Genomic DNA, 16,940 nt, shown 5'->3' on the forward strand with positions numbered 1-16,940 from the left:
ATGCTCAAGTAGTACTAATATATATATATTGAACATGTACTAACTTCCAACCTCATTTTGCTAAAAAAAATAAAAAAAAAAATAATAATACATTTTATATATATATTTTTTAATTAATTAATTAATTTTTTTACTAGTTATATTTTTATTTATTTTCTTTAGCAAAATGAAAAAATGCTGTATTCTTGCTGTTAGTGGAGACTTACATTTCAGAGTTTTTAAATATAAGCTGGCTTGTTGAAGTCTTACAAAAAAAGACTTCTTGCTGTTCTTAAGGTTTTACTAATCTGATCTTGTGTGATGTGGCTGTGAAGGTTTATTTAAAAAAAAAAAAAAGGCCTTTTTGCAGTTACTTCCTTTAATCTCGGCAGGTTCAAATATTTTGTTTTCAGCATTCATACTTTCTGTGTCAGTAGTAATCAAGTGTTTACCTACTAAACATCCACCATTCTAGAAAACTTTAACATCCACAGTCTGGACAAATTTACAACGTATTTATAAAAAGAGAATGACTGTAAAACATTTTTATATTAAATCTTTATTTTTATATTAGTTGGAAGTTAGTACATGTTCAATTTCATTTCTGACTCTGGATATATATAAAATACAAAAACACAAACGTTTCTATAGTCAAATTGTAATTTTGAAGAAACTAGAAATTATTTATTTTCTATATTAAGTTGCCTCTTACTTTATATTTTATTTATATATTACTTAAATATAGTTTTATGCATTTAATAGTGCTTTTGGTTTGACGTGTCTGTTTTAAAAGTAACAACCTACCAAGAGAAAAGTAAGTCCCTTATTAAGTCCACTTGGTGTCATTTTTAAATAAACCTGGACCTTCTCTGTACTGTGAGAAAAGATTTTGCTTGAAATGCTGCAGGTTCAGAGAAGCTCTTGACCATCCACTTAGACAGTTCCAACTTTAGCTCGTCTTCTCTCCAGTAAACACCAGTATAAGAAATAATAGCTGTACCGTTTCAATCACAACAACCAGCTCGTACTTTGCTGACATACAATGATGTGATCACCACAGAATTACATTAACTTCATGTTAATATTTTGTGAACATCACAGAACTGAGGCATCTCTGGGCCAACTGTTTAAACTATGCAAAGTATTATACAGTCTATTGGGACTGGTGTGGACTTTCAGCCACTGTAGCATAGTGCCGTTTCTCCACTTTTAAACAAAGCAGTGTCTGCTGTTGACAAAGCTTACCTCTCCGATGTCACCGAAAGCGTAGATGTTTGGCACCGAGGTTGACTCATCGGGACCTACGACTATTTTCCCCGTCTCTTTGTTGAGCTGAACACCAAGCTTGTCTAGGCCCAGGGCTTTGGTTTCAGGAGCTCTACCTGAAGTTATTAAGAAATATTAGCAAAACAACAACAACAACAACAACAACAACAACAACAACAGAGGGCCATTATTAAATTACTACTGCATATGTATATATAAAAAACCTGTAACTTGAGTTACATTTTTATACCCAAACTTTCAGCCGTTACACTGGACCTCTGTGAGAAGTCTAGATACTAATAATCTGTGTGCTTGCTTAATAGTTAAGTTTGGCAGCACAGAAGCAGGAGAACACCAAAAAACACTGACATTTTTAAGGACCTTGAACATCTTTAATAAAATTTAGAAGAAATTCATTAAATAATTGTATTAGCATCTCAAATAGGATATTTTTTCCATTTTACATCACTGTATATTTAATATCTCTAGGTTTAAGATTGTCTTTTATTGGATAAATCACACGTCTTTAAACAGTACCATTACCAGTGATTATAAGGCAAAAACTCAAAGTCTGGTCAGCTGATGAGCAGCTGTGCATGGGCATCCCCCTGATCCCTTGGGACATCCCAAGGTGCAATTTCTGACACTTCCTGGGGGATGGCTGACTGATGCTGTCAACACCAAGTCTCCATGGTGATGGAGCATGGACCACATGCTCCCCCATTCTCAGCATAGCTTTTTGCAACCTGCATGGGTAGCAATAATAAACACCCAGTCCTGAGGTGCCCATGTAGATGCTATCGGACAGCAAAAATAACAAACGCCTGAGACTCTTTTTCCTGGCTGGAGCCGAAGAACAACGTCCTTCCCCTTCCTCTCAGACTGGTGGGGGTGGGCTATAGGGACCTGTCTAGGGCTCTACAGCATGTGTGGCTTAATGGGATTGAGAGCACAGAGAAGGAGGAGTCAGGGAAGTTAGCCAGTCATTACTTATTCCCGAGAGACTGAATTCTAAATATTTTCCTGTCCTGTGAGACCCAAACACTGCAATACTTGTCATTCTTGAGTTGGAATATTTTGTAGTGATTTGTAGCAAAAACGTAGACATTGTATCTTTTTCCTGTTTAAATTAGGTTTTTTAATTCAATTTTTAATTTCTGTATTATTAATTTAAAATTAGGAATACATCAGGTCCCAATTAGTATTTACAAGTACAAAGTAAAACACTACAAACTAGTTGTAATATACAAATGTATTTTATTAACGACTTAATTTATTAATGTGTAATTTCAAAAGTGTCATCACATGTGACATGAGTAATTTAACTGCATTTACTATGGCAACTATTTCATATTTGCATTTAGGAATGAATAGATTTATAAAAACTTTATAAAGACTTCCTATAAATCTGTAGCTGGAGGCCATGAAGAGATATGGCTGACACAGCTGAAGATTAGACCTCTCGAGAATCTTCAGAAGTCAACAGGTAAAACTTAACCAGTTAGGTTTAACAAGTAGTTTACACCAGCCTGTAAATATGGTAATAAAACAGTAGACAGACAATATTTAGGAAGGTTAAATTTTACTGTTTCTCACTTGTTTAGTCTAGTTTTGCTTACAAGGAGACTTCTGATAATGATCTATATCCTGTTTCAAAAGATTCATCTCTCCGACATAAATACATGTCTGTCACTGAGTTACTGTATACTTTAGATTATAAAATAATTTCACACTGGAATATTTTCCCATGTTTGTCTGTGCTTTTCATTGTGTTATGGTGTCATAATATCTGTGTGTGATGTTTGTGTATTGTATGTACGGTCGGCAAGGCCTGTCATCTCAGTTGTGGGAAACTGCAACCGACAAATAAAAGCACTTCTCAATTAATCTAAAATGAAAAACTGTCCAAATTGGCCAATAAAAACCAATTATCAATAAACGCTGAGCGTTAAGCATCCAATCTTATTTTAACTTATTTATCTGTAGGTTGTGTATCCTTTGAGGTGTTTCTGGGGTTATTGAAAATGTGTATATGTGCGTATGTGTATATACGTATGTATGGATAGATAGAAACATATATGTATATATATAAAAAAAATACACATGATGACACATGAATTACATATAATGTAATTGCAAGGAGGTATTTCTGTAGTCTATTGATTACTAGATAGTGGAAAAGGGGTGGGATTAAATAAGCTTATGCTTCTTCCTGCTCCTTTTTGAACATGAAAGTTATTTGTAGTTGTGGTTGCTCGTTTTCCTTTTGTTTTGCTTTGTTCATTTGTCTCTTTTAATTCTATGTTGTTGTACTTTTTCAACATGTTCAAAATAAAGATTCAAAAAAAAAAAACTTGTGCAGTTACAGGCATAAAGACCAGATATATGAAAAGAGTTAAAATAAGATCGGATGCTTTCCTGATCAATAACATAAATCATATAAACAAAGATGAAAGGTTATACAGAGTAACTAGAAAAAAAAAACAGAGCACCTCAATGTATTTATTCTATAAACAAGAAAGAAATTATATGTGTAAAACTCAAATCGAACACTATAATGTGACCGCCCATACTGTATGTATAGCTTCTGCTCTAACACCAAACTGAACATCTTTCTAATAATGACCAATTTCCTCACTGAGTATTTTAATTTGCGTGACAGAATCCTGTAAGAACAAAATGTTTTCTGCCAACCTCAGAACACGGTCAGAGGGTCGAGAGCTGCTGGTCAAATGTGAGCACATGTAACTTTTTGCAACAATCACACTTCAGCAACATTTTAATTGAAATGTGATGACAACTGTGGGCTTAGCTGATTGTGTTGCCAGCACTTTCAGTCAAATCGGATCAAATTCCACTCATACAAGTGGAGCAGGTCTGAAGACTTACAAAGAAACTAAACTGAAACAAAATCTCATAAAACAGAAAAGAAAAAAAAAGGGAAATGTTTTCAAATGACATCCTTGAGCAGTGCAGAGGACAGCGAGAAAGAAGACTAATGTGCCCACTGTCTGTATGCATGACAGGAAATGTGCAAATGTTCTGTTTCCTGGTGTGTTTCTGTGGGCACACCTGGACAGAGGAGCGGCGGCCATGAGGTCAGGAAGGAGCGGGGGAAAGGTGGAGGGAGGCATGGACATAGAGAAGGATGTGGTAGACTGTGGTGATACGGTCCCCTGGTCCCCTCTGGCCTTTAATAACTCCACAGAGGCCTGGGACTCTGCCTGGCCTCTAGTGTAAGGCAGCAGTAAAGGGAAGTGGCCTTGTACTCATAACTCCTGCATCCACACTTCAAAGAGCAGAAGCTACATTGTTACTGGTTCTCACTTTACTGTATGGGAACAAAAGCTGTCATTGATATAGATACAGGCCTCCGAGGGGTTTCAGCTAGTGGCACCAAAAGAGAGGAAACTTTGACAATTTCTGGAAACCCGTTAAAACTACAGTGGTGCTGCAAATAGTGAAAAATGTGAAGACGATAAAAACAAGGCGAAAATACAGAGGGGTTTTGTGTACGGGGAATTGGGACTAAATTAATTTTTACACTTTGTTAAGTTCTAAAATGTAAAGGCTTTGAACTCTCGCTCTAAACAAAGAAGGAAACATGAGCTAGTGTCTGCTGATACGCGCGCTCAGTGGAAACATTCACACCGTAAGTCTAACGCTGAGAGGACGACGTGGGAATTCAGTCGCGGGAGGGAAGAAAGAACGTCATCTCAGCTGCAGGGTCACGCACATCCTCGTTGCTGTCACACGCACTGAGCCGAGGGATCCCCCTCCTCTCTCACGCAAACACTCAAAACTTTTCTGGTCAGTTTTTTGGAAGCAGAGTGTTGCCTTTGAAAGCATGCGACAGAAACAAACACACAATTGTGGCCCTGATGGACGGTTATTCCTTCCGTTGTTTCTCATGCTGCTGGTATAACAGAAGTGAAATGATAGAAAACAGCATGAATAGATGAGGAGGAGGAAGAGGAGGAGGACTGCTGGTAATGGCAGTCGGAGGGTTACGAGTAGGGATGGCAGTGACAGATGCAAGGTTGGTTTCCGCAAGGTTGGCACGGGCAGGAAGGAGCAGAGATAGAGAACAAAGAGGGGAACGTAGTGACCCTGTGCCTGGGTGCATCCTGCCCTCCTCCAACCAGAGAGCCAGGAGTGGGTGATTAACACTTCCCCTGGCCATTCCCATCACTCAGTCTTTATTACTTTGTTTTCAGCCTTGATTCATGTGCTATCTGCTGACACTGCACTCTATTTTAGACGACAGAGAAACCGGTGGCAGTGAGAAAACAGTAACACCAGAGTTTCATTGCAGGGATATGTGGTTACACTGAGAGACTATTAAATGTAGTCTCAGTAAAAGCTCTGCAAAATAGAGAATAACTCGTCTGCGGCCACATGCATATGAACCTGATTGACATCCCATTTTTAATAGATAGGGTTTAATATGATGCCACTTCTTCTGGGAAGGCTTTCCAAAAGGTTTAGAAGTGTGTATATGGGAATTTGTGACTGTTCTTCCAGATGCACATTTGTGAGATCAGACTGATATTGGACGAGAAGGCCTATGTCAGAATCAAGGCCAATATGTTTTCAAGGAACTCAAGGCTCACAACAGTCAGGTAGGGGTCAAGTCAAGAATCTTTATCTAACTTGTGTGAGCACATAATGAGTTTCTAACTCTCCAGATCTCCATCTGATCTTCAAGATGTCCCTCTAACACACACAAACTCACCAACTGCCCATAACACGGAGTCAAATGTGTCCTTGTGCTCGCTCCCTGTCTGGGTGTCAGTCCAGGTGACCTGCAGGGCTCCTGAGGAAAGTTTGTCTACTCTGTTTGGGACAGATTTCCATGCGAATCTGGTCCCGTGGGCTTCCATGTAGTCTGTCACTAGACCTGCCATTTGCTGTACGAACCAAAAGAGAACATCCAAATTCAAACATGGAAAAATCTTCTATCACAATGCCCAGAATACACAGAACCTGTTTCAGAGAGCAGTACCTGATCAAAACCCCGGAGAGCGATGCTGCGAACCATCACTGTGGTGTCCAAGCCGATGCCTTTGAGAAAGCCTGCACACTCCAGAGCTACATCTGAGCAACATCAGGTTGAGGACCAGAGCTTTTTTATTTTATTAGATGCCGAAAGGCAACAACTTCACCATTTGCCAGCTGATGATCAGCACGCCTTACACAATGCATTCATTTACCAGCTCTGTGGCAGACAAAAGGATACAGCTGGCTCCGACCACAAGTCTGCAAAACACAAATACAGAGAAGCTCTTAGCAAAACTAACAATGCAATAAAGATACATTTCATCATTTGCGCCGCTCACTTTGGCCAAATAAAACAAAACCAATCCAAAGCTAAAAGCTCAAAATGTTTTTACTATAAATCCTCGAATTAGACAGGTGGGGAATTTTTAAACTTCGTAACCTCGCGAGTGAGGACGTGTGAAGAAAATGCAGAAAACAGCGACAGTAAAAACTATGTGCTCTGTGCTCGCGTGTGGTCCAGATGAATCACGCTTGTAATCACGCTGAGATCTGTAGCGTTGAGGAGATCTAATTGCCGGCGTTTAGGCTAATCCCCGCAGATGGGGTGTGCCATGTTCAGGGCTCAAGTCCACCCATCTTCCTGCTGAGTGAAGGCTATCACCCACATGGATGAGGCCCCTTTTAGCATCACAAAACAGACCTTCCTCCCTTACGTCTGCTCCACATGACAGCTCTGGTTGCCTGCGGCACATCCTACCCCTGTCCGTGCTATCACTAACCACTGAAAGCATCAGTGCCCATGTTCCCCACGTCTACGCAATGCACACCTGCACTTAACATGTATTGTGTAGTAGCTTAAAGAAGATTAGGCAAAGAGGTTTAGCTGGATTCCACACTTTCATCACTGAGAACCTGGTTCCAGCCCCCAACCCCCCCATCACAACTCTTCTTCTGCTCCATTGTGTTTGACAGTACGTTTGACTGGTCTGTGCAGCTGCAACACATTTTTTTAAAAATGCAAAACATTCTTCAAAAGGATGATGATGATTTGAACCTTTACAACCCTACTGACCCTCTTCAATAATGGCAACGTTTGAGGGAAACCAGAGGTTGTGAAATTCACATCAGCTTAGTAAACATGCATTAGGTTCACAGGCCAGAGTATCACCATGATTAAAAACAAGAAACAAAAAAATCCAGTAATAAAAGGAAAAATTCAAAGCATTTAATCTTATTTAAAGTGACAAGTTGGACAGGGAGCCACCCAAGAAACATGTACATCGCTTGAGGCTTTCTCCTGATCGCAGTGGTAGCGCGTTGATGGGGCCTTTTTCCTGAGGAAGTAGCTGTGCTTTCAGCGGTCGGTGGCTGCAGTTAACCTTGGGCAGCTCTTCAAAAGCCAGGAATAAGATACACATTTGGATATTTCTGCGTCCTTGTTGAGTATGTCGGCAGATATTGCTACAAAGGACAGTAGGAGTTTGATATTTTTCATTACAAGCTGCTTTCTTGTCCTGAAAGTATTTCAGGTTGTCCACAATGTCATCTCCTCTCTCATGTTAGATACTGTTGTTGGTGAGTCTGACAAAGGTTACAGCTGGATTACAACGTAACAGTATGACTGCCTTTAACTAGCATTTCAGTATTAAAGTCTTCGACATAACAACTGATGCATTTACTTTGATAAACTGAGGAAAAAAACAGAATGACAGCATTTTAGCTTCAACAGTTTTTCTGCAATTCCTACTTTTGATCAGAATTAGAAGTCATTTAAAATAAAAGGTATTTATGAGAATAATGCAAATGTAGTACTGTGTGTTTACTGTGAGTGCAAGTTAACACTTTTGAAAGAAAAAAAGTGTACGTTATTGATCCCCGTGGGGAAATTCCTCTCTGTATTTAACCCATTCACTCAGTGAAGCAGTGGGCAGCCATTGGGCGCCCGGGGAGCAGTGTGTAGGGATGGTACCTTGCTCAGGGGTACCGCAGGGTAGCTGTTCAGGGGAATCGAACCCCCGACCTTCCGATCATGGGGCCACCACTCTACCTACTGAGCTATCCCTGCCCCCTTTTTGGGCCAGTTTTATAAAACTGTGTTTGTACAACAGCAAAAGTACTAAAGCTGTGCATCCATGTGGGGAAGTTATAAAGGAAGTTATCATTCTAACTATGAATGATGTAGATAATATTAATTGAGGGTTTACATTAAGAATTGTGAAAAAGAAATGTGTTTTTATACACATTTTTGGTCTTTGACTTTGGGAAAGTGATGTTAAAATACATTCTTTGGGCCCAATTATTGCACTTTATTGCAGAGCTGTGCGAGGCAGGGCTGGTATTTAGGTCACAGCACAGAGATGCACTGTTGACAATAAGCTGGCCCAAAAGAGGACCATTGACCTTGACTTATACAAGTGATGAGGTATCGAGTGGGGATTTGAAAATTCTCTGAAACCAAAACGGTGGAGTTTCTATCTCAAGAAAAATTAGCTTTTTACCACAGACTTGCTCTCAGTTTGAGAACCGCTAACGTAAATGATCAAGTGACAGTTTTGTCTCTGTACAGAAGCAGGTATCGTCTGTGGGTCTATCCATGACTATGTTCACGTTTCATTCTGACATGTTGTGCTCTGCAACTGCGTCATTTCTCTAAAAAGACACAGAAGACCTCCTCATGCTACATGTGGTCCACTACACAACACAGAACAAGGTCAGAGCCACTACAAAAACCCAAATACTGTGCCACACCAGTATCAATGTCCTGTTGGCACATGCTCAATGTTTTCCTCTGATAGCATGCTGATGGCTGCCAGGTAGGGCTGGACTCTGGCCCCGAAGCCAGATCTGTCATTTGTGTGTGTGTTTGCTTCAAGGTCCATTAGACACCCATCACTCGCTTTGTAACCCCCTTCTACACGAGCTCTGCCTCCAGCAACAACCTCCCGGACCTCACCTACACAGCTGATGCCTCGACAAGACGACACCTTCAGCTCACGCTACGGTGTGTGATTAAGTTCCTGTTGCGAGGAGGCTAATGCTAATGCTAATGCACAACCGTGTGCCTGCGGGGAAGTCGGAGGACTCCATTAACCAACGCTCCCTTACATCAAAGGACTTCCTGAGCTCAAGTGGACTCTCTGAGTGGATAATTCAGTTTCACACACAAATATTTGATGGTGTTTAACAAGACAACGCAACAGGTTGCTACAGTCACAAAACCAATAAAATCGACATTAAAAAAAAACGTAAATATGAACAGTTAATAACTACATGCTTATGTTTATATGGAGCTTTATTAACTGAATAATTATTTCAGCTTATCTATCATCACAAAGCAAACAACCTCCGCAGCCAGGTACACCACAACCACTAGTCACCATCTGCGCGATGTGCCAAGAGGAAACGTCAGGGAAAGACCAATTAACCAGGTGGTGACAGGCACTAAATGGCTGGATTAAAGGGCTTGTTCTCTAAAGGTCAGGATGCACACTGCTAATCTGAATCATGAGGCGAGGACAGGCTGACAGGAAGGGAGAAAAACAAACTGCATGTCCCCGATGAATGATTACAGTGCGTGACAGGCGAGATGTGCCATGTCAGCGAGCGAGGTAGCTCGGTGGGTAGAGCGGCGAGAGAGCTGCGAGAGAGCTGCAAAGGTTGCTGATACTATTTTCGCTGTAGCGTAATGTATAGAGAACGATGACGACGATCCTGTAGTTATTTGGAGGCCACATATGAGACGTGTGTTCGTGCGCACTCACGTTTTTCCAGGAGACTTCTTCAACCAGAATATGTCGTCACTGGTGATGCCGTGCTCCGCTGCTCCAGGAATCTGCAACAACAGTTAAAGCTATGAACAAAAATATCAATCTATCAGTCAACAGGTCTGCAGATAATGTTAAACACAACAAAGGGGGAACAGTTTCCTTGAGTGTAGCGTATTAGGTCTGTGGCATATTTACATTAGTGGGGAATTTGGGCCGTCCACCTGTGGCGATCACGATGTTCTTGGCAGTCAGGATGGTCTATAGAAGAGGAGAGGGAAGTGATAAATAACAGCTTTTGTTCATTTCCTTCAAAACATGAGGAAATGTCAAATGAAAGCAAGTGGTCCCTGCAGTATTCAGCATTATGGTGTTGATGGAAGCGGGGCTCTTTGTGAGTCTTCCATATTTTCCATCATATATACAGAGTGTACCCCACCTCTCGCCTTATAGTAGCTGGGATAGGCTCCCACCCCCCGAGGACCCTGAATTGGATAAGCAATAGAGAACGGATGGACTGATGGATATATACATACCATTAGATGCTCATTAGAAACACGACTAAAATTCTGACCACTGTACACACTCCATTTCTGACATATTTTCTCTGTTCTTGACTGCGTATGATGTTAAAGATAGAGCATCTCCTTAATATGATCAAGTCAGGCTTAAAGCTCTAAATGGGAGGACAGACGCTTGTAAACTCTTTTGTTTCCAAGTAGAAGAAAGCTGGATTAAAGGAAAGCAGGGCACTACAAAGGCTTGTTTTAGACTAGGGATGCACCGATACCGATACTGTAAAATGTGTGTGCACTCATACTCGTAAAAGTTAACCGATATCATGAACCGATACCAACTTATTTCATTAATCAGAGGGTGGCTTGTCATTTCTGTTGTAGTTTTTTAGATTGGTCACTAGGGGGACATCCCGCGCTAAACAGGCACAGGGTTAGGCGAGTGAGACTGGCGGCTCCAGATAAAAAACAGAAACTGGAGGCTGCTGTAGCTAGGCTAAACAAAATGTCAGCAGTGTGGACCGGAACAGCCAACTTTAACTCAGGTTTTGGAAAAGCGATGAAAAATGTCAAGAGAAAATCCACAGGCAGTTAAAATAACAGAGGCTCTGACTCATTTTATCGCTCTGGATGACCAGCCACTGCCAGTCGTGGAAAACATAAGATTGCACCGTCTTCTCAGCATACTCGAGCCGCGATATGAAAATCCCAACCGCCCGCACATCAGGGAGATAATGGCGCCAAAACTTTCTGAAGAGGTAAAGACAAGCAGTGTGTGCACAATGTCAGTCCTCGGTTTAACGGCACAGTGGACTGATGATCCACGGGCAGATGAGGAGTTTGTCAATGCCAAATACTTTAGTTATTTTGTTTGTTTGTTTACAATATGGACACTCTGCAACAATTTAAAAGTTTATTTTATTCTCAAACCTAATTTGTATTTATTTTATTCCAAACAGAAGTGTTTATTTATTATTCTGAAAGCTCGAGACAGTGCCAATAGTTCAGTGATATTTTGTAAAATTACAATGTGGAGACTCTGCAATAATTTAACAGAAGTGCTTATTTTTCACTTGAAATTTTTTTGTGGTCATTTTTATTAAGATTTTATTTTTTATTAGAAAATAATAATAATAATAATAATAAAAAGCAGAGAATAAAATAAAACCTGTCTTCCAATTCATTGCATTTGTGTGTGTGTGTGGTAGAAGTATCGGTTTTTGTACTCTGTATCGGCAAGTACTCAGATCCAAGTATCTGTATCGTATTGGTTTGTAAAAATTGGTATCGTTGCATCCCCATTTTAGACCATTGATGATGTACAGCACCAAAGTTTAGTATAACCTAAACAAGGCTTATGTGGATATGATCATAACAGATCCTCTTTAACGAGACATCGAAACTAACATTCTTTTACTTAAATGTACATTTTATAATATACCAGCGAAAACAAGAAAAATTAAACAACTTAAAGAAATGTTGACATTAACCTGTTGAAATGGGATATACGCCACACGTTATATTCTCACTAACCAACAGCCAGTTTCAGTTAATATTGCAGCCCACCTCCTTCCCTGCTTTACTCAGTCCTCGGACTGTGTGCTCATCCACCAGACTTCCTTTAAGGTTCATATATTTCACCTTCCTGCAAAACAGTAAACAATATATTTATTTTTTACGTAGTATTAAATTATGTTTATTGAAGCAGAACACGAAGCAGCATAAGTGGACCTGTTCAAACACTTGCATGTTGTATTTGCTTTGCCTGTAGTTAAAAAACATCCCGTTTTGGCTAATTGTTATTTAAAAAAAAAAGAATTCCTATAAGTAACATTAACACTCGAGCCCAAACAAATGATCTCACCGGATTGAAAGCTTTGTGGTTGAAGCACATTCACACAGGTTAACACCTGTTTGCCCTACAGCCAGTCACTCTATCAACATGTGGTCACTGACGATCAATCCTTCAGCTGTGTGGTGTGTGTAACAGAAATGTACAGCCTTCAGCAATATGACGCCATGAAGAAGAAGAAGAAAATGGAACTAGGCTGGTGTGTAAATATTTATCTTATGGAAAGTATAGAATGGAAAATTAACAGGGAGGGATAAAGAGTGTCACGTGAAAAACATTTCATATCTATTTTACGCACTAATTATTGTAGACAATCAAAACATGTGCAGTTATATTAAGAGTTCCACGATTATTTCAAATATTAACATTTATTGCTGCAAAAAAGCAAATAGACTGTGAGGAGTGACTCACTATGTCCTTTACTAAAAGAGTTAACCAACTGAAACATCACTGAAATCAGTAAGTTAAATAATGATAACAGCTGATCTGCTGTCACTCACTTGTCCTGCAGTTGAACTCTGTGGCCCCAATTTAGCGACTTGACGTGGTTGTGAACAGCCTCAGCCATGGTGGGCCTGGAAAACACACCAGGGGTAATGCTATAAACCAACCACAGCACTGCAGCAATAAACAATGCAAAGAGGGAAAAGAAAGTGAAAAGAAAGTGTTTAATATCACAGACTGCTGGGATTTTAAACACTTTAGAAGTTATTTTTTAAAGACAGACCAAGTAAAGTTTAAATGCATTTTTTTTATTTCTTAATTTTGTTCTTTTTTTTGAGGAAGTTTGAATTTATTGATTAAAAATGAGTACGAACCTGCAGAGGAAAACAGGACACACCTAAACCTGTCTTACTGTACTTACATCACTAGATGGTGCCACTGAGCTATTCATTCTGTGCTCCTATCTCCAGGTAAGACATAAGAGCAACTTTGGCTACGTTCACACTGCAGGTCTTAATGCTCAATTCCAATTTTTTGATCAAATCTGATTTTTTTGTCTGCTCATTCACACTACAAATAAAATGCGACAACAAACGCGCTCTAGTGTGAACGCTCAAAGCGGCCCGCATGCGCAAAAGAAGACGTCACACACAACGCGCTCTGTTTAGACCCAGAGCAACAGTATTGTTTGACTGATGGACCTTAATATAAAGACTTCGGACTTTACGTTTCCCAATTTTTGCTTTAAGTTATTTTGTTATTTACATAATAATGTAAACAACCTAATAATGATCCTTATTGCTGTTTTAGAGGAGCGGTGCTTCAAAGGATAGTTGCAGATTTCTGTCAGAATCTGCAGATTATGCAGTACAAATAAAATGTTAACGTTTCTCCAACGTTGTCTTCCCAGCAGTTACACCGGATGGCCAGGAAGCGTTCGCGATGTCTTCTCCGGCGCTGATAATTGGCGTCTGTCTTGTGTCAGTGACGTAAAAAACGGATTTAATGCGACATGACCGTTCAAACAGCAGCTTTCTAAAACATCAGATATGTATCGGATTCAGTACCACATACGAAAGTGACCCAGATCGAATTTGAAAATATCGGATTTGTGCCGTTCACACTGTCATACCATGATCGGATATGGGTCGCATAGGGTCAAAAAATCGGATTTGATGCGCTTTCGTCTGCAGTGTGAACGTAGCCTAAGCTGGGGTGAGACCTACCAGTCGTGGGAGATTGTGTCTGGGATCTGCCAGCCATACTTCTTAGCATCTTTGACTGCAGTCCCAAGTAAAGCAGCCTGATGCATGAGCTTCTTAGGAATGCATCCCACATTAACGCACGTACCACCAAGACCCCACTTGGTACCTGTTAGACAAAGTGAAATAGACTCAGTCTCATCTGTAAATCTCAGTGTTTCAGCTGGTAGAAATAACTGAAAAACTATGCTCTGCAAAATGTTCTTCACCTTTGGCAGATGGTTCCACATAATCTAACACAGCCACTTTCTGTCCCAGTTGTGCCGCTGCAAAATGTTATCATATTGTTAGCAGGTTCCTCAAACATGCCTCTGGAAAAATTAAGGAATAACAAGGATAACACCTCACCTTCTTTGGAACAGGCAAGACCTCCAGAGCCCCCACCGATAACCAACAGGTCATAGTCGTTCTTCCCTGTATGAGAATATAAAATCAATAGTAGACACAGTATAATTATGAAGGGTGGGATAGTTGGGGGGATTGATACAGCATATTATTGTGATATTTTACATGGGGATATAGTAACAACAAATATTGATATTTTAAGAAATAAACTGAAATACTGCAAATTAGAGGGCCCATCTCCCACATTGCCATCCTGAGATAATAATAGCCGAGCAAACTTACATTCAATCGGCTTGAATAAAAAACATCTAAACGAGCTAATGACTCAGTCACATAAGTGCAAAAAAGGACAGCGAACAGCTTGCATCTACAATAATAAGAATAATTAATAAAAATGGTGGCTGACTCTTGACTGTATTGAATTTTTTCACATATTGTCAGTGACTGGAACTTGAGTGATTCCAAGGTGATTGCACAGGTCCCCTGATAGGAGTCAACCCTTCTGCAAACAGCTGCAGTCTGACTTGGACTGACTCGCAGAGAGAGTGTCAAGGTTTGCAAATAATTGCTGTCTAATTTATAAATGCAGACAGAAGCACAATTTGAGGGGTCTTGACTCAACCCTGGCTGCCAGCTAATGGTATTCTGGTCATGTGGCTCAGAGGGTTGGGAAGCGCATCTGTAACCAGAAGGTCGCTGGTTCGATCCCTGCTCTCGAAACAAGTCCTGGTCGTTGTGTCCTTGGGCAAGACACTTTACCCTACCAGAGGGGCCGATGGTGCGATATGGCAGCCTCGCTTCTGTCAGTCTGCCCCAGGGCAGCTGTAGCTTGCCTCCACCAGTGTGTGAATGTGAGTGTGAATGAATAGTGGTATTGTAAAGTGCTTTGGGTGCCTTGAAAAGCACTATATAAATCCAATCCATTATTATGTTTCCATAGAAAAGGAAGACTGAGTACATGTGAATTTCTGTCTGTGCAGACAGCAACAGAAATGTGATTTTCGATGATTTATCACAGAAGATGGCTGTATGGAAACTTGACGCCATTCAGTCGCAGACTCCAGACTGACTTATTGCAACATTTATGGCAGGTTTTAGTATCAGTGTTGCTGTTTGCCAAACACATTTTGAGTGCGTGAAGTATTGTGATTGCGCACTGTTTTGTGGGGTGTCTGGTGATTCTTCTAAGAATTATGTTATCAGTAGGGTTGTGGATCTGTTACTGTTGTATTGACAATAAAACACTTTTAAGCTGAACTTCTGTACACCGTGACACTGGATTTGAAATCATTCCTCAGTTGACCTGGTTCGGAAAAATTTCCGTCACGTGTTAGACTAAACAGCGTCCACGGGAGGTACAGCAGTCTACATTCCTTTCAACTTAAAGTTGTCTTGTAAAACAATTCAACTATTAATATTAATTATCATTATGCTGAAACGTCGTGTCTGAATTTAATCTTAAAGTAAACATGCTGTCGTTATTCTTGCTGACCGTATAAATATTTCCCCAAAACACAAATGAGGGTGTAGTTAGAGCGTTTTACGGCACTAACTGTTAACTAACGAGTGTTTGAACAACTAGGTGATGAAGCTCCCGTTTGGTAATCACTCATCAGCGCAGTATCTACCATAAAAAAGAGCGTTTTCCAGTGTTACAGAAACTAAAACTAACATAAAGTGACCATGAGTTAAAGAAGCTACAGAAATGACCCCGATAACATTAAATAACAGGTCTTCCAGTGTTGCTGGCGACATTTTCCGTTCTGTCTGTTGACAGGAAAACGCTTTCAGTTGTTGATACCATCAAATTTAAATACCCGTTCATGTTGTGCCAACATAATAATTTTACCTCACCTGTCAGTTTTCTTGAAAATATGTGCAAACAATTAATCCTTTTCCACCGGTGTCTGCCTCTGTACAACGCGGCCATGTTGTTATTATGAAAGGACCCAGAACGTGACGATGGTGGCTAGAGACATGCCTGCAAAGAAATACTGCACCATTATTACAACTGCGTTTCATTTAATTTTTTACGAGTAACGTAATAAATATTAATGAATTTAAGGGTGTAATTTTGAAATAATCTTAATAATATAAACTATTAATTTATGTCTAATTAATAAATGTTCATACATGAAAATGGCTATTATTTTACATTTCATCCGTATAAGTCAAAATACGGAGGAAATTTCTTTGAACATACAGACTGTCTGCGTTAGGATTATTTAGTCTTTCGTCAACAATGACTGGTAACCTGAAAAATATTTAACTGAAAGCACTGTTTGGTTCAAATAAAAGAAAACTAACTTTCATCTTCTTCATCAAATCTGCATCTTACCGTATAAATAAAAATGTTTAACATTCTTAATTTGTGCCTCATTCCCTTCACAATCAGTGCATTAGCAGTTTAATGTCTCTATTATTACTCAGTTAATTATCTCAATTACTGACATAATTAGGTTTGGCCACACTACGCCAGCAGGGGGCCCCCAAGACCACATGATATATATTA

General features: G+C 39.9%; 1 protein-coding gene across 1 annotated transcript in view; it reads right to left on the minus strand.

Annotated features, from left to right (window-relative positions):
- Positions 1-16,411, minus strand: part of txnrd2.2 (thioredoxin reductase 2, tandem duplicate 2) — a 26,766-nt gene extending 10,355 nt beyond the window's left edge. The window contains exons 1-12 of the mRNA XM_085181610.1: positions 16,283-16,411; positions 14,432-14,497; positions 14,293-14,349; positions 14,048-14,192; positions 12,878-12,952; positions 12,092-12,170; positions 10,209-10,271; positions 10,008-10,078; positions 6,485-6,504; positions 6,251-6,342; positions 5,981-6,155; positions 1,225-1,361 (exon numbers count right to left, since the gene is read on the minus strand). Coding sequence (XP_085037736.1) covers positions 1,225-1,361; positions 5,981-6,155; positions 6,251-6,342; positions 6,485-6,504; positions 10,008-10,078; positions 10,209-10,271; positions 12,092-12,170; positions 12,878-12,952; positions 14,048-14,192; positions 14,293-14,349; positions 14,432-14,497; positions 16,283-16,358 — 1,056 coding nt within the window. The 5' untranslated portion in view covers positions 16,359-16,411. The remainder of the gene's footprint in view (positions 1-1,224; positions 1,362-5,980; positions 6,156-6,250; positions 6,343-6,484; positions 6,505-10,007; positions 10,079-10,208; positions 10,272-12,091; positions 12,171-12,877; positions 12,953-14,047; positions 14,193-14,292; positions 14,350-14,431; positions 14,498-16,282) is intronic.
- Between the last annotated feature and the right edge of the window lie 529 nt (positions 16,412-16,940).

This window comes from Neolamprologus multifasciatus, chromosome 12 (assembly GCF_963576455.1).
Source record: "Neolamprologus multifasciatus chromosome 12, fNeoMul1.2, whole genome shotgun sequence".
Lineage (NCBI taxonomy): Eukaryota > Metazoa > Chordata > Actinopteri > Cichliformes > Cichlidae > Neolamprologus > Neolamprologus multifasciatus.